The sequence below is a fragment of the Cyrtonyx montezumae genome, unplaced genomic scaffold (assembly GCF_038088225.1).
Source record: "Cyrtonyx montezumae isolate F1298 unplaced genomic scaffold, pur_monq_1.0 scaffold_9, whole genome shotgun sequence".
Taxonomy (NCBI): domain Eukaryota; kingdom Metazoa; phylum Chordata; class Aves; order Galliformes; family Odontophoridae; genus Cyrtonyx; species Cyrtonyx montezumae.
In genome coordinates this window covers 10,318,808-10,335,650 of record NW_027072100.1, presented here as the reverse complement: position 1 = coordinate 10,335,650, position 16,843 = coordinate 10,318,808, and the positions used below count along the sequence as shown (strand labels likewise).

At 61.1% G+C, this 16,843-nt stretch overlaps 3 protein-coding genes across 4 annotated transcripts; 2 read left to right on the top strand and 1 right to left on the bottom strand.

Moving 5' to 3' along the window:
• The first annotated feature begins 930 nt into the window (after positions 1-930).
• On the top strand, positions 931-1,761 carry SOX12 (SRY-box transcription factor 12). Its single transcript, XM_065754370.1, has one exon. It carries the CDS (start codon positions 931-933, stop codon positions 1,759-1,761), a length of 831 nt encoding a protein of 276 aa, XP_065610442.1.
• Positions 1,762-5,758: 3,997 nt separating this feature from the next.
• Positions 5,759-6,468, top strand: NRSN2 (neurensin 2). Its single transcript, XM_065754376.1, has 2 exons — positions 5,759-5,944; positions 6,084-6,468. The coding sequence occupies exons 1-2, from the start codon at positions 5,759-5,761 to the stop codon at positions 6,450-6,452; spliced, it is 555 nt and encodes a 184-aa protein (XP_065610448.1). The 3' UTR covers positions 6,453-6,468.
• Positions 6,469-9,379: 2,911 nt separating this feature from the next.
• TBC1D20 (TBC1 domain family member 20) lies at positions 9,380-16,575 on the bottom strand. 2 transcript variants are annotated; one of them, XM_065754360.1, is made up of 8 exons: positions 16,437-16,575; positions 14,959-15,144; positions 13,824-13,907; positions 12,300-12,486; positions 11,413-11,514; positions 10,674-10,815; positions 10,209-10,393; positions 9,380-10,060 (listed from the first exon to the last, which is right to left on the bottom strand). In XM_065754360.1, the coding sequence occupies exons 1-8, from the start codon at positions 16,477-16,479 to the stop codon at positions 9,805-9,807; spliced, it is 1,185 nt and encodes a 394-aa protein (XP_065610432.1). In that variant the 5' UTR covers positions 16,480-16,575; the 3' UTR covers positions 9,380-9,804. The 2 variants fall into 2 exon arrangements, with proteins under 2 accessions (XP_065610432.1, XP_065610433.1); XM_065754361.1 differs by having other exon boundaries at positions 13,824-13,904.
• Positions 16,576-16,843: the final 268 nt, after the last annotated feature.

Below are 16,843 nucleotides of genomic sequence, written 5' to 3'. Positions count from 1 at the left end.
CGCGTATCGCACGCGGGGTCTCCATCGGCGGAAAGTAAAGGCAGTTCGTGGCACGGGCACGGGGAGGTGCTGGGTCACCGTCCCTGGGGTGTTCAAGAGCGGTGGAGGTGTGGCACTGAGGTCGGGCTTGGGGAGCTTAGAGGTATTTCTACCCTTAACGACCCTATGTCTCTATGGGGCACGGGGGGTGCTGGGGATTGCCCAAGAGGGAAGCGGGATCCCGGTGCTCCTGCTGGAAGCTGTGGGCTGTACCACGGGCACTGCGATGCTCGCGCTGGGAGGTCGCTGGGGAGCGCCCCACCCCCCCCGGGTGCGGGTACCGGGACGCGCCTCGGTGCCGTTCTCTCCAGCAACCCCACTCCGGTGGTCTCCCATTGGCAGCGGGGGAAAATCCCCCCCGTTCCGCGCCCAATGGGCCGGGGGGTGGAGGGGTGGGGGGGTGGGGGGTGGGGGCGGCGCCTCCCATTGACAGAACCGGCGCGGCCGTGTTTACCGGGGGCGGGGCGGGGCGGCGGCGGCTGCCGCTGCTGCTGTTATAAGAGCGGCACCGGGGGACGAAAGGGGCGTGCGTCTATAGGGCTGCCCGCACCGCCCCGCACCCGCAACCTGCCCGGAAAGAGCGCATCCCGGAACCGAACGCATCCCCGAGGCGGTGCGGAGCGGACCCGAACGGACCCAGAGCATCCCCGGACTCAGAGCATCCCCAGAGCGCTGCAGCGCATCCCCGACCCCCCGCATCCCGAGGTCCCACCGGAGCCGCCCCGCGGCCACCGCCCCGGCGGAGCCGTGCCCCCCCGGGCCCCTCCGCGTCCCCCCGCGCCCCGCCCCGCCGCCGCCGCCCGTTCCGCACAATGGGGGCGGCGCGGCGCGGCGCGTAGCGGCCGGCGGGGAGGGAGAGGCGGCGGTAAGGGGGGCACCGGGGGGGCCGAGATGGTGCAGCGAGCCATGCGGGGAAGGGGCTCGGAGGGGCGGCGGGAGCCCTGCGCTCCGCTGCCCGCCCACGACGCGGAGCCCGCCTGGTGCAAGACGCCCAGCGGGCACATCAAGCGGCCCATGAACGCCTTCATGGTGTGGTCGCAGCACGAGCGCCGCAAGATCATGGACCAGTGGCCCGACATGCACAACGCCGAGATCTCCAAGCGCCTGGGTCGGCGCTGGCAGCTCCTGCACGACTCCGAGAAGATCCCCTTTGTGAAGGAGGCCGAGCGCCTGCGCCTCAAGCACATGGCTGATTACCCCGACTACAAGTACCGCCCTCGGAAAAAGGGCAAAGTGGGCACCGCCACCGCCCGCCCGCGTCTCCCGGTGAAGATCAAACCGTCGGTGCTGGGCCGCGTCCCCGCTGCCCGCCGGCAGCCCTCCAAGCCTCCCCCGGAGCCGGGCACCGCGCAGCATCCCTCCGAACCGCCCGCCGAGGACTGCCCCAGCACGGCCACGTGGCACGCGGCCCCCACCGGCCCCGAGACGGCCCCGGAGAGCGCGTCCCCGTCTCCCGCACCCGCCGGCTCGCCTCCGTCCTCCCTGGGTTCCTCGGACGAGGAGCTGGAGGAGGAGCTGCTGGGCGTGCTGCCCGCTCGGGCGCAGGGCGGCACAGCCTGCGGGGCTCTGGACTGGTCCGTCCTGGACAAGGACCTCGATCTCTTCCCGCGGGGCGCGTCCTCGCACTTCGAGTTCCCGGACTATTGCACGCCCGAGGTGACGGAGATGATCGCGGGGGACTGGCTCATGTCCAGCATCTCGGACTTGGTCTTTACCTACTGAGCGCCGCGCTCTGCAGGTAACTCTCTTCTTTTCCCACAATCAGGTCGTAACAAAAAACAAAAAACAAACAAACAAAAAAGAACCGAAACCAGCTGTTTACATGCAGGAATCAGGTATTTAGCCTTGAAGCCGCTGGAAGGCAGAGCTCCCTGCTCCCCCCATCCCCCCGGCACACACCCACTCCTCCTCCTCCATCCATCCATGGCGGTGCGGGGCTGCAGCCCTCGCTCTGTGGCATGCACCGCTCGCTGCCGTTTTTCTCCCATGAAAGGTGATCGGGGTCCCATTGTCAGCACCCCCTGCCCACCCCTTCCCCCCTCCCTCCCCCCCGCAGCTCTGCCCCTGCCTCTCGCTGCTCCATTTTCTCCTTCCTGCTCGCCCATCCCTCGGAGGACAGCCAGTCCTTTAATTTCCTTCATTCTTGTTATTTTTGCTTTTGGGTTGCATATCGAACACGTCTTCAATTCTCTCCTGCTCCTCATAGCAGCCCTTTGGGAGTGCTACCTCCGGCCGCACCGCGCCCAGGGCTCCCCGGAGTGACACGACCCTTGGCGATCCCTCCCTCCCTCCCTGCTGCCCTGCGCTGTGGGGTCCCCCCCTCTTTTGGGGTCGGGGGTCCCACAGTCCCGGTGCTCTCTTTGCGTTTCCGGCGGTTTGGGGCAGAGCGAACTTTTACGCACGTGATCCGCACGTGGCGTGGGGAGGCTGTGTTATTCCTCTCTCCAGACATTTGTGCACAGCCACCCGCACCCTCAGCCCACGCCGTGGGGCGGCCCACCCGGCGTTAATGTCCCCCGTGTCCACGTGGGACCCACTCCGGGCTCATCCCACGCGGCTGGCGGAGCCCGCGTGCTGCAGGACATGTGCCTTAAGCACTCTGCCGCACGGTGCCACCAGCAGCTGACGCTGGAGGAGATGTGGGGTGTGGTGATGCTCCAGTACAGCGGTCCTCCGCGGTGTCGGCTCCGGGGAGAGCCCGGGCTTCACCGCAGAGCAGCGCTGCGGAGCTTCCCCAGCGGGACAGCTCCTGCCGCAGCGCTCCTCCGGCCGCGTTTGTCTTTGCTTTCCCCAATGGCTCCTTCCTGCAGCAATCCGCCTCCTCCCGCTGTCCGCCAGCACGTGGCCGCGGTGCCGGCGGGGCGGGGGACGCGGGGCTCCATCCCACGTCTGTGCGGTACGGAAGCGGCCTCTGAGATCCTCGGATCCCAAGCGGGAATCTGGGGAGAGCAGGATCCCCCCCCCCCCCCGACCCCTCCCCGCTTTTTGTGAGGACGCCGCATCCTTCGGCTGCGAACCGCCCCACGTGCACCCGTGGCAGCGGGGCTGGATGGAGCCACGAGCGGGGGATGCTCGGCCCCTTTGTCCCCCTCTATGGGGAGCAATGTGGGGCTGCCGGCAGCGTCCCCATCGCCGGAGTTGCCGCCGCAGGGAGCGCCGCGTTCCCGTCCCCGCTCAAGGGCACCGGGTGCCCCCCCGCCCCCGTGGCCGCGGGGCTGCGGAGCCGCGAGCTCAGCGTTATCGATGTGTAGGTGTGTAGAGGTAGCTGTGGTGTGCGTGTGTCTGGTGTTGCGTTCCCGACGGTGTTTAGTAGCCCCGGTGCGGGTTCGATCCTGCGAGGCAGGCGGGCATCGCCCACGTGTCCCCGTGTAGAGAGCATCCTCCCCCCAACCGCCCCGGGCCCGCCCCGCCCCTCCAACCCAGCAGAAAAGCCAAATGCCCGAGGGGCTCCACGCACAAACCGGGTTTGGGGTTCATTTGAAGGGCTTCCCCGGCGCACAGCTCCCACCCAACACCTCGCTGCCTTCTGGGGGCCCCGGAGCCCCCTACCGCCGCCACGTCCCACGCGGGGACCCAAACCCCGAATACCGGCAGGCCCCGAGGCCACGGTGTGGGGCTGCATCCCTGGCGTTTCCTCAGGACAGGCTCTGGCTCAGCCCCCTCCTCCCCGAGCCCGGCCTCAAGCACTACACCGTGCGCGTGGTTCCCCCCCCTGCCCCCGAACCCGTCGTGCCCCCCCCCCGTGGATGTTCTGTGCTGTGTGGTTGTAGTGCGTAGAGCCCCCGCGTCCGTCCCGCCGAGCCCCCCCTCCCCTCCCCCCCCCTCCCCCCAGGTGTGCGAGCGAGTGTGCGTGCGCCATCCTCATCACTAGAGACAAAGCGAATAATAATAATAATAAAAGTGAATAATAATAATAATAATAAATAAATAAACCAAACCTCTCTCAGGAAGAAGCCGCCCTGGCGGCATCCCAGCGGGCCGGAGCTGCCGCGGGCACTCGGGGTTCCTTTGGTTGTGTTGGGGAGGGGTCCTGCAGCTGTTGTCCTGGGCTGGTGGAGGGGATGTCCCACCCGTGACCACCCCGGCGGCGCGGTCAGGGCCGGTGGTGCGGAAGCTCGGCTAGTGGTTATCCCGGTGTTGTGACTATGGAATAAAGTGTGTTGGTCTGCTCCACGTGGCTCCGGCTCCTCCTGCGTCGCTCACACCCCCCAACCTGCACAGAACACGGGGACCCCCGTGGATGTGGGGCTTCGGGGGCCACCACCCAGCTCCAGCTCGGGCACAGTGGCTCCCATACCACGCTGTGGGGTCCCAATACCGACCTGTGGGTCCCACACCACTCCGTGGGGTCTCATTACTAACACATGGATCCTATATTTCCCCCTCTCACACCATTCCGTGGGGTCCCACTACCAACCCACGCAGGCTGTACCTGCGTGTGCACAACCATGCTGTGCATCCATGAGCACGGTGTGCTCCCCATGGGCTCCATAGCGTGGCAGCAGGCACTGATCCAGCCCCACAGGATGGGGCCTCGGGGGGAGGGCACACAGCACTTGCATCACTCCCCCACCCAGCTGTTGCCACGGCAACAAGGGAGCCTGCAGCATCCTTGGGTACCACAGCATCCCTGGGTACCACCTGCCCTCCCATCCCTGCTGGGGGAGGGGCCGGGCTCTGGGCTGAGTCTGCTGAGACCCCCACAAGCCCCGCAGGACAACACCCACTGTGTTAACATGGAGGTGCCCCCGTCTGCAATCCTGGCTGTGACCCGGGCACGCAGCAGCCCTTGGCTGTGGGTCTGGGCTCCTGCACACAGACCCCACAGCACAGCACTGTGATGCCCCAGGTCCGGCCCGGCCTCGCTGAGCACCCGGTGCTGCCCGCGCAGCCACGTGTCCCCACTGCCAGCCCTGCTCTGAGTCACACACACAGCAGTGGCTCACAGGCAGTGACGGCACTCGGCTGTGCAGCAAGGACTCGTGCTGCCCCCTCCCCACTGCCCCAAACCCTCTGGGAGCAGGGACGGTGCCCAGCACTGCCTCAGGTCGCCGGGTCCCGGCTGTGGGATCCCCCATGGAGATGAAGGCAGTGGAGTGAGCACTGATGGTGACAGCGCTGGGACAGGGAAGGATGTGCTAAAGCCCCCCCACCCCACCCCAGGTAAGCAGGGAGCGGGTGGGGGTGATGCTGTGTGGGGGATGCAGGATGAGGGTCCTCCCCAAACCCAGGAAGCACCCCCTGCATTCAAGAAGGACGCTGTGGCTTCACGGGGGTGGTGGCACCAGGATGTCCACAGCAATGGGGGACTGCAGCTCCCCCCCCGTGAGGCCCCTCTGGCACTGGGCTTTGTTCAGCATCACAGCCCAGCACTGAAAGGGTCCCACGCTTCGTCTCCTCCCTCGCTCACACACCACGCTGAGTGACGAAGGGCTGAGCAGGCAGTTCCCATGGCAATGTCCCTACGGTGGCGGGGAGGGACAAGGCGCTCTGAATGCGGTGGCTGTGTCCCTGCAAGCAGCAGCCCCACAGCTGTGGGGACACAGTGATGGCCATGTCCCTCCCTTTTGCCACCCCTCCATCCCTATCTCTGGCCATTGAATGCTGCTGTGTGCTGATACAGGTCCTGATCCTGCCCATAGCTCAGCCCTGTGGGTTCTGTGGCTGTGGGGTGGGCTCTGGTGATGTGTCACCCCCCCTCATTTACCCCCCAGGCCCAATGCCCACCCTGGAGCCCTCCTGCAGCTGCACACGTGGCCCCAATGTGGCACGGGGGAAGTGGTACGGGGTGCGCTCCTACCTCCACCTCTTCTATGAGGACTGCAGTGGTGCTGGCCCCGACGGGGACACAGACAATTCTTCACCTCTCCATCCTCACAGTGTATGGCCCCCCATTATCTGGAAGGTAAGAGACCCCCCCCATTTTTCCTTCCCTCTCATCTTGCATGAGGTGCACTCATGGGCACCCACTCATGGGCACCCCAACGCTTGCAACACTCTCCTCTAGGGTGACCCATCCCCCTGCCCCCCATTCCTGTTCCCAGGTGACCCTCTCCACGGGTGCTCTGTTCCTGCTGGTGGGAGCAGCTGCCCTGGCTGCGGGCTGGATGGTGCCCCCCAGGCTGGAGAACGTTGGGGAAGAGGAGCTGGTGGTGCTGGACGTGCAGGCCATGCGCTATAACCTCACTCTGGGCACGTGCCGGCTGCTGGGCACGGCTCTGTGCATCGTGGCCGTGGTGCTGGGCACTGTGGGGCTGCTCTGCTGCGTGCTGGGCCGAGCTGGGGGGACCCCGCACTGCCCCCGAGAAGAGGAGCAGCAGCTGTCACCCATCCTGCGGGGCAGCCCCCACGGTCCTGCAGTGCCCTTTGGTGCCTCCCAGCTCCACAGCGTCCAGCCCCGGCAGGAGGTGTGAAGCTGGGTGCACTGCTGCTGCTGCTAGGTAAAGTGATGGGAGACCCCCTGCTCGAGGCTGTGTGTGTTGGGGTGGGCAGGGTGGGAGGAGGGGGGGCTGTCTTGGGCTGGGGTGCTGCAAGCCAGCTCACAGCGGTGGTGAAAGTGTGGTGGGATGGGATGGAATAGGATGTGATGGGGTGCAATGGGATGGAGAAGGCAGCACAGCCCAGATCCCGGCCTGACGCAGCCTGGTCTCAGCCCAGATCCAGCCTGGACCCAACCAGGCCCCTCCTTGGATCCCATCCTGGCTCCCAGCTGGCTGACCCCGGATCCTGGCTGTGCCATGGGGACTCGCTCCATCCCCCACCTGCAAGGGTCCTGTGTGCTGACAGACACCAGCGGGTCCTGGCCCAGAGCATCCCAGCAGAGGACCACAGCTCCTCCACGTGCTCCTGGATCAGCCACGGGGGCAGGCACAGCCGTTGGCTGCAGCACCTGATGCTGCCCAGCTCTTGCAGTGGGAGCTGGTGGCACTGAGCTCTACTCCAGCACAGCATCCTTCCCCACAGCCCCACGTGTTCATCCACACCACAGCACCTGGGGGGGCAGGTGTACCGCACTCCCCTTCGTTTCCCTCCTTTTGCTCTTTCTGGGGTGAATAAAAGATGCATGGCCGTGGGCTGTTCTTGCTGCTGATGCTCAGCTCCGGGGCACTGAGTGTTGTGTACAGGGGGTGTGTGCTGCAGCAGAGCTGGGCAGGGCTGTCACAGCACAGAGAACCCACCCTCCAACCTCCCTGGGCAAACACCCACCTGCCCTTCACTGCCCCAGCGCCCAGGGGTGTCGCACAACACCCGAGATCGTTTTCTTTCCCTCAGTGAAGACAACTGAGTACACCTACCCTGCCAGGCCCCGCCGGGCTGGGAGCAGCCCCATGGCAGCACCGGGGGGTCCACGTGGCCCCCGAGTGCAGCTCTCCAGCACCCCATGCTTCCCTGGGGAAGGGGCTGCAGGGCAGCAAGCACCGCAGGGCCTCTGCTTTCACATTCCTTCCCAAGGGCTGAGAGCACTATTCAGAAAACTGCTCCTCCAGAGGAAGTCAGAGCAAGCTAAAAATAACCCTGGCCGAGCTGGTAAACACAGCACAGCCCGGCCACAGCACAGGGACACCACAGAGGGGCACAGTGCCCAGCAGTGTGGGATCTCCTCCCGGCCGGGCAGCCTGCCCCAGGCACACAATGGGTCCCCAGGTCAGGCTATTTCCATCCCCGAGCTGCTGGCATGGGGATGGCCGGGAGAGCTGAGGGCAAGAGCACGTGCTGCTGCTCCACAGCCACGGGCAGAGGGAGGGCAGCAGCACAAAGGCCCCAGCGGCCCCTGCTCCTCTTCCCGTGCTGCCCTGGCTGCTGCAGACACAGCAGCAGAGAGCGTGGCAGCGCCGGGCCCAGGTGGCACAGGGGGAGGGAAATGTTTAGTAAGTGTTTATTTGACAGCGACAGGGTTTGTACAAATCTGCATTTACACAGGTATGTATAAGTCTGTACAGAGTCACTCGAGCACCCGGAGAGACCATCTCCTCTCTGGCCCTAAGCCCGGGCAATGCAGGAACTAAAGTGCACGGTGGGCAGAGAGCAGGGGGCTGCAGGAGGGCCTCACGCACCCCTCGCTGCCCAGGGAGGGGCACAGGACCCCCGGCAGCACCTCCAGCTCGTGGCACAGCCACCACAATCTCTGGTACCACGAATTTCTAAAGTGCTAAGTCACAGCCTGCTCCCCTCACTGTTACTGCCTCTGCAGAGGCCACTGCTGCCCCATACTGCCAGCCCCCACAATGCAGGAAAGCACTCTGCCTTCAGCCACGTGAACAGAGCCCCACGGGCTGCCACCAGCCCCAGGAGTGGCAGGGAGAGCGCAGCTGTTGGCCCCAGGAGGTGGCACAGCCAGGAGATGCCAACATGGGTGAGGGACCAGGACCAGGTCTCACTTCCCTACCTGTGTCAGACAGCGAGGGCCCACGGGGCAACCCAAAACTTGCATGGATGCGGTGATGGATTTGCACACAGGTGGCCAGGGACAGGAGGGTGCTGAGCCTTGCAGGGCATCACTTTCCTTCTGTAACCAGAAACGTGTCACTCTTCAACCAACCTTTCAGGACTGCAGACCCTGGGCGCAGCACGGATGGCTTTGGGCACGAGACAGCAAGGGCAGGCAGCTGGGTGGGAGCCAGCAGGGGCAGGTAAGGGCACTTGAGGGAGGTTTAGCAGTTCAGGGGAGAGGTAGAGGCATAGAGTGTCTATTGGCTTCGTGTCAGTGGGATACGGAGCTCTTGAGAATTTGCTGCTGAGCTTTCCTGGCAGGCAGGGAGCAGCGAGGCTGGGCCAGGTGGGACAGGTGGGTGGTGGCCTTTCTGGGACAGCCCTCATCTGTGTTATACTGAGGGGTGTCACCAGATCTGATCAGCTCGTGGGGGAGAATTATGACAGATGTCTGCAGCAGACTTTTGTCCTGTACAAACTGTTTCTAACTGTAGAAAAAAAAAACTTTTTCTACTTTGGTCTGCTCCCCGAGCTGTGAAAATCTGCAGGGAGTGTTAATGGCTCTGCTAATGCTCGTGGTGACTGATCTGGCACAGGCAGGATGAACAACAGCTTGCCTCACCTCACTGACCTGATACATGACCATGCTGCTGCTGCCAGCACAGGACCCCGCTGGACCTGTCCCTGCAAGCTGACCAGACCTCAAACAAGAAAGTGGGATCACAAATTGTTATGCATTGGAGACAACCTCATGGCAGGGTGATGACAGGGGCGTGCTGCAGGTTTGGTTCTACTGAGGGGCTGCCTGTATGGAAAGAGGAGGGTCAGAGCACTGGGGAATATAAATGGAGAAGGCAGGCTGCCCTGGCAGCTGGAGCAATATGGAGCCAGAGGGCTCCACGGTTCCTCAGGAGCGTGTAAAAGCCCCTCATCCCTAAGCAGGCCAACCCTGCCCTGACACTCCCCCAGGTGAGCACCCGCCCTCACTCCCACTGATTATCCCTAACAGAGGAGATGGGATTGCTTCAGCACAGCCCGTGCACAGCTCACCACTCGCGGCCACTTGCACAAGGCTGGAAGAGCCAGACTCATCCGTACAGCGGCAGTGTCCACCTGCTTGCCCCTGCACAGGGAGGAGAAAACAAGGTGAGTGTCGGTGTGGGGAACAATCCTGCTGGACTGGTTCCCATCAGTCTCTGTCACAAAGGCCAAGAGCGTCACGGGACGCAGCAGGAACAGAAAACTCTTCAGGCAGGTTGCTTCCAGACACGTCCTTCCAAACGTCACCCCACATGGACGTGGGATGTGACAACAAGGAAAGCGCTTCCTCTGGCTTCAGGGGAAAATCTGCAGTTCAAACTTGGGCGCCCACTCCAGGGCACTCTTCACCACGGCCAGGGCAGCTGCTCCCAGGGCGACCGTCAGCCCCATCACCGCCAGCTTGACAAAGCGGTTGGTCCTTGGCTTTGTCAGGATGGATTTTGTCCGCTCCTCCCCCCGGAGCCGCTCCCTGAAGCGCTGTCTCAACACAGTGTCTGGTCTCTGCTGCACTGACGCCAGCTCAAAGTCCTTAAAAGTGGAAGCTGCGGTCCTGCAAGAGAAGAACGGGTCAAGAAGTGCCCCAGAGCCAACTAGCTGGGGCAGGGAGGTCTTCACCAGGCAGCGAGGCCTGGCCACGGCAGGGTGCAGAACCCAGGCGCTGCTGCTACGCTGGGGGCACGGGGCTGCCCTGCACTCACCGCTCAGCCTGCTGCTGTGCTGCCTCCCTGGCAAGCTCAGATGGGGGAAACTGGACAAAAAGGTCCCCGGCTCTGCTGATCAGAGTCTCATAAGGAAGGTCCTGCGGGATCTGGGACAGGAGGTGGTGCACTGAGGCCATGTCGCACTCGCAGTCCAGAACTTCCTGCTCCCGGTAAAGCACAATCTGCAGAGAGGAGAGAGAGCACTGAGCACAGACAAGGAAACGGGGACAACTCCTTGTCACCCAACAGACACTTCAGGGCCAGAAGAGGAAAACATTTCACTTCTGTCTGAACGATCCACCCTTCCTCAAGGGGATGCTCTGCTGTGAAACACTGCCCATATGGGAAGAGAAACAGAGGACAGCAGAGCACCAGCACTGCCAGACCTTCCCTGCAGCCCCCAACTACCAGCACCGCACTGGGGCTCAGGACACCCCCTGCACCACTCCAGCCAGTACGTACCACGGCAGCAAAATAAATGGGCATCAGTGGATGGCAAGCCAGGAAGAAGTCGTATAATCGCACGACGTGCCTGAAGTCAGACAGAACGTGCCCGAACCACGTGATCAGCCAGCTGAGAGCAAAGATGGTTCCCACTTCCGCACTGCACAGACGGAGAGCGTGGTTAGGTCAGCTGCTGCTGGCAGCTGGGGAACACTGCTGAAGCACAGCCAACCCTGAAACTCAGCATCGTTCTGGAATTTGTAAACTTGATCACCAACGGACAGCTGCCCAGGAGAGGACTCTGCACAGACCCTTCCAACTTACCTCCCCACTTCTGCTTTATTCTATCCAGACTACACTTCTGCCTTCCTCCTGCACAACCCAGCAGTTATCCCTAGAGCTAGCAACAAACCAGAGATGCAACAGCAGTCCCAAACCTGGGCACACAAAGCAGTGGTGCCAGCTCTGCATGACAAGGAATGCAAGACAATGCAACCCCCAGCTTTTCCAACACAGGCCACTGGGGTGAAGATACCATCATCTAAAAGCCCCCAGGATAGGCAGCACACGTTTGGGTCTGCCTGGAAGCAGGGTGCCACGTGGCTCTGGACTGCTGCCATGAGCTGTGGGCCAGCTGCTGATTCGCTCTGAAGAAGCCACCGTGGTGCTGGGGCTGGGATGGTGCAAAGGGCCCCAAGTACAGTAATGTGAGAACAACAGGGCAGAGCTGGGAGGCTCTGAAGGAACGTCTGCGTACCTCTGCATGAAGTCGTGCACCTCAGGGTTCACCTGGTCTATGATGGGCATCAGGTAATTTAATATGTGCTTGGTATTATCCATTGTTGGGTCCATAAAATCCCTGAGAAAAGATTTAAAAAGAACTCTATCAAGAAGTAATGTCAGTTGTGTTCTCCTCCAGTGAGGCAGCCAGAAAGAAAATAAATGTGCTTGCAATAAACAGCTTTGCTGGTAGGGTGGCTCCCAGTCCCAGGGAATTCTGTTTATTGGCAACAGCTCCCTTCCTACTAATCTGGGTCACACAGCTCATGTGCACAGAAAACCTGGACCCAGGCAATCATGGCAGTGTCAACACACACTTCTTTCTTTGCTGTACGCATGAGCCCTACAGCCTTTTCAGCTCAAAACCCCTCCAAAGCACTCACCAGCTTGAAGGCCTGCTCTCATTTCATAACACACATAGAGGGAAGGCACTTAACCTGGGACTTAGGACACCGGCTGTACAGACCACAGTTTCAGTGCAGAACTTCCCAGGGCTCTATAAAGGCTGAGTGGGAAGCACTGTGCTGAGCCCTAGGAGCCAGAGAGGCCCTGCCAGGACACGTGCCCAGAGAACTATGAATAATGCATGTGCACTGCTTTTTTCATCTTCAAGAGATAATACAAACTAACTGATAGCTCTCGGTTACCCCTTTCCCAGAGCACAACTCCCTGCAAAATCCACGTGCCATCACGAGGCCAGGCTGCTCTCCAGCACTACCCCTGGGTGCAGACAAGCTGAGCAGCCAGCCCTAACTCAGGCTCTGCCCTGCAGGCTCCTGCACCCATTTCAGGACAGGCCACCCTGCATCCACTCACAGGACAGACACACAGCAGCTCCTCCCCTCTGGCTGAGTCTCTGAGTACCTGAGATGATGTGTCGAGAGCTTCTCCACCAGAGCTGTGGCCAGCCTGTCCCCAACCACCAGGAGGAAGGTGACCACGATGTCATGGTAGCCCTGGTAGTAGTGTAACTGCGGGTTGCGCTTCAGGACGTGGAGGATGATATCAATGAGCTCCTCCTGCAGCCCTTCCCTCTGGTCATCCGGCATCCCTGTGGGGACAAGGCACTGTTGTGATGGGCTGCATCACCTGCTGCTCCCTGCCTGCACCCTTATCAACCCACACGATCACAAAGGATGTGGTACAACAGGGAGTGGGCTGAGAAAGACCCTAACGCTGCTCCTGCTGGCCCTGGAGAAGCCAGGCAGCTGTGAGCCTGCTCAACCTTCAGAGCTGCAGTGCCCCTACCTGCCAGGAAGTCACCCTGGGTGACAGGGAAGGGTTTATGGATGTTTGTACAGAGCTGTGAAGAGCGAATTGTGCTGCACATCCAGCACTGCTGAGGACATTTTCATCATTTTTAATTTCCCAAAGGCTCTAGAAAAAATTAAACAGCACACGTTTTCACAGAAACCGTGCCAGCTGCATCAGACTGTGAGGCCTCAATCACCACTACTTCATATTGGTCCTCTGCTAACAACATGTGTTCAGGGACAGGATGTCACGGGAAAAACACTGTTCCTGCCATGCACAGCTGCAGCTGTTTTTTGGCAGTCCCTGTCAACAGATAAAATGCCCTACAGCCAAGCAGAACGTCCCAGCGGAGATCCTGCAATGACAAAGTTCTCCTTTTCCCCTATTTCACTAATGCTTCTAAAAATAGGCAGGAGGAGGTTGCCACTCAAGGGCAAAACCAAACAAACGAAGCAGCAGCAGACCCTTCAGGAATCAGGCTTGCACGCAGCTGAAAGAGAGTCAGAGTGAATCAACTGTTTATGCAAAATAAAGGCAGCAGAAGGGGGAGCAGATCCTGGCCAGGAATAATGGCTGCTGTGCAGAGTTAGATAGCTGCTGGATTACACGCTTTATAAATAGCACAACAAGGCACCATCCACCCACCAGAACTAAACAACTGCAGAAACCTTGTGCTTCTAAAGGTTACTTCTCTTCAGTTCGGTGCACGAACCATTGAGAGAAATCTGACTGCTGCAAAGCAGAATTTGCTCCAGTCACAAACAGCACTGCCTTCCACACCCCCTTGGCCATAATCCCTGGTCTAAAATACACTGAAACAAGTGGTCAATTTCTCAAGCACTCCATCAATCCTAATCTCCCCCTGTTCAGAGCAGGTGAGGGCTGTGTAGGATCGGACATCTCCGTGCTGACACCATTCAGCAGCACAGGACCGTGCAGAGGGGCTCAGCGTGGACGGGGAAGTGTAAGTTGTGAGAAAAGCACCAGGCCACAGCTGCAGCCCAGGCAGGGCTGGAGGAAGCTGCCTGCAAACAGCTCCACCGTGCAAATAAGCTGCTGGAAGCTGACACAAGGCTTTCTAGAAGTCAGCCTCCCTGGAGTGCAGGTCGGGCACTCGCCCTGAGCCCCTCTCACCTGGTGGGAAGCGCCGCAGGGAGCGCCGCACGTCCAGCAGCACTTGCTGGTAATCCTTATTGTTCTCCCGCAGCTCCTTTCCTGCTGAAAGGAGGAAACAGGTCAGTGTGGAGTAGAGCAAAGGTACCAGGAACAGTGCTGGGCGATGGAAGTGGCCTGGAGGATGAGGCCACACACACATCACCCTCATCCCGTTCTCTGTACGTCACACACCAGCCCTGTCCTCTCACTGCTGCACGAGCAGCGATCCAGTGAAAGGAAACAAGGCTATTATTTATTTAAACAGATGTTAGAATGCTTAAACTGACACCACCCCCAGAGTTCCTGGAAATACGTTAGCTCCACAGCCTTGCTGTGAAATCCACAGCACACTCAGCAAGGCAGGACATGCTGTGGAGACTGTGAAGAATGGTTGAAAGAAATAATTCAGAGGAACAAAACCAACCAAACCAAACACCCATTGGTAGCTAAGAGAGCTCTGAGAGAAGATAAAAGAATTTGCTGGCACACCACCTATGCTGTCACATGAAACGCTGTCTTCCAGCAGCTCTGACCACCTGGCATAATCCAGCTCTGGACTGAAACAGGGATACTCACACTTCTGAATGGCCACAAATTGGGGAGCAACAACACAGTCTGTGACAGCTGCAGAACTTTGAGCTCCTACGGTTTAAAACCACACAGGTTTTGCATGCAGGTCAACTCCCCTCCTCCTCTTCTGACTGCAAATCACACAGGCTGCACACAAACTGCTCCATGTGCACCTGGCACACAGCTCAGCATATCCCACCCAGCAGTTTTCAGCACATCCACCTGACCAAGGAGTGACCAAAACCATCTGACACACGTGCGCCAGCCAACCACACCATGCCACAAGAGCCACATCTAAAGCAAACCTGTTTCTAGCACTGTCACTAAAGATAATGACACCTCCAGAGAACAACAGAAGTGTTGGTTTAGGAAGTCCTCTGTTTCCTGAGCTGCCGTTTACGCACGATACGGAGCGCATAGCCTATGGTGTTCATCACGCAGCACGAGTCCCTTTCTGTGTGAGCTCAATGGGAAGAGCTCCAGCAAACGCAGGGAGAACCTAAGGCAGGATTCTCATCAGAGCCCAGTCTGGCTTGCCCTGTACCTGGCAGCGGGGGCAGATCATCCGTGTTCACACTCAGCAGCTTTGGCCACACTTTGCAGCGAATCTCATCGGTCAGGAGCCCACCCTCGCTGATCGCCATCCGCCTCAGCGCCGCCACGTCGATGGGGTCGCTGCTCAGGGCCTGATAAATATCTGCCACTTTTCTTTTCTTCTTAGAGTCAAAGTCTGCAAGAAAACCACAAAGAAAGGTAACAGGACACGTCAGCGCAGGCCTGCTGGGACAGACCATGGACAACCCACGCCACGACCAGCACAGGCTCAGCACTGCGTGCCCCGCTGACACAGAAGTGCCACTGAGCTGTTCCTTGCCCTGAACGCATCACAGCTCCACTCAGGACTGTGATGGCAGCACAGAACCATTCTGCAACTGTTTGTGCTCCAGGAAGGGCTGACTCAGCCCCAGCTCAGGTGTTGAGCACTCTGTAGGACCTGGGCCTCATGCTCCTGCTGATTCCTGGCCAAAAAGCAGCTCCTGGCTGCCATCGGCCCTGGGAGAAGTCTGAACATTGCTACTGACAGCAGCTGTCCCAAGGAGGGTCACATTTAAACTAGTTACATGCATTGCAATGTACTGACTTACCTCCCAACAAACACAAACTTGCCAGCTGTTATCCTTGTGCAGGTCAGCCGTTATTAAAGGAACTGGGGCAGGTAGGGGAGAGAATAACACACACAGCAGGTGGGTTTCACAAGGGTTAAACACACAGAAGCATTTACTGAGTGGCTGAGGAAGGGCACTGCTTCATCCTGCCCACACTGCAGGTCAGCACAACCTCAGGTGGGCAGCAGGGAGTCAGTCCAGGGCCACCCCAGGCACGCACAGCTCCCACCACACTGCTCAGAGGCTTTGTAGGGCCATGCAGGGTGAAGCCACCAACACCACCCTTCCTTGGAGGGTTTTTCCAAGGGATGCAGGGAACCCAGCCCGGATCTGCTGGATGAGGAACTGCAGAGGATGTGGGCCAGGAGGAGCTGGGTGGGGCAGCCGCTCCCTGCCACCCACCACCCACTGCCCCGTGGGTTTCGGTGCTCGTGGGGCACGCCGGAGCCACGCAGTGAAGCGGTGGGCGCTGACTGTCTTTTTTTAGAAAACTTTTTGGACGAAAACCCACCACGGCAGCCTACAGCAGAGCTTCAGCTCCCTCTGAACACAGCACCAGCGTCACAGCACCCAGCGCTCCCTTGGCGACAGCAGCTTCCCCCCCCCCCCCCCAAGGCACAGACAGCAGCAACAAGTCCCCAGCAGCCGCAGCCCGCGGTGCCCCATCCCAGAACCAAACGTCCCCCCCCCCCCGGCGCCCCGCCCGCCCCTCCGCGCTGTGTCCCGCCCCGCCGCATGGGGGCGCACTACGGGCGGTCCCTCCCCACACCCGCGAGGTGGCGCTCGCGCGCCCCCAGCCCACTCCCCTGAGGAAGGCGGCGCTGCCCCCGCCGCTCCGGGCCCGGCCGGGCCGTACCGTGGCCGCCGACGCCGTTGCGCGGCGGGCTCCGCCGGGCCATGTTCCCGGGCGCTGCGGCGCATGCCGGGTCGAGGGCCGGGCCGGGCCGGGCCGGGTTGGGGCTGAGCGCTCCCGCACCGCCCGCTCCTGCCCCGTCCCTTCCGCGCCCCCACCCGCTCCCCCGCCCCTCCACCGGCGGCGCGCGTGTCACGTCACGGCGCCGCAGTGCGCAGGCGCGGCCGCGTGGCGGTGGCGTGTGGGCGGGGCGAGCGGCGCGCATGCGCAGAGGAGGATAGGAAGCGCGTACTACTCCGGGCCCGGGCCGGATCCTGCGGGGCTTCGGGTTACGGCACAACGGCGTAAAGATGAGACAGTTCCGCTGCGCGACGCCCTCCCGGCCCCGCCGGGGCAGATCGCAGGCACCG

Excerpts from the sequence above, each read along its gene's own strand:
- SOX12 (XM_065754370.1), top strand. The coding sequence starts at position 931 with ATGGTGCAGCGAGCCATGCGGGGAAGGGGCTCGGAGGGGCGGCGGGAG.
- NRSN2 (XM_065754376.1), top strand. The coding sequence starts at position 5,759 with ATGCCCACCCTGGAGCCCTCCTGCAGCTGCACACGTGGCCCCAATGTG. Across the intron at positions 5,945-6,083 it reads GGCCCCCCATTATCTGGAAG|GTGACCCTCTCCACGGGTGC; the intron begins GTAAGAGACCCC and ends TCCTGTTCCCAG.
- TBC1D20 (XM_065754360.1), bottom strand. The coding sequence starts at position 16,479 with ATGGCCCGGCGGAGCCCGCCGCGCAACGGCGTCGGCGGCCACG. Across the intron at positions 13,908-14,958 it reads TGATCTGCCCCCGCTGCCAG|CAGGAAAGGAGCTGCGGGAG; the intron begins GTACAGGGCAAG and ends TCCTCCTTTCAG. Across the intron at positions 12,487-13,823 it reads CCTGCGGCGCTTCCCACCAG|GGATGCCGGATGACCAGAGG; the intron begins GTGAGAGGGGCT and ends TTGTCCCCACAG.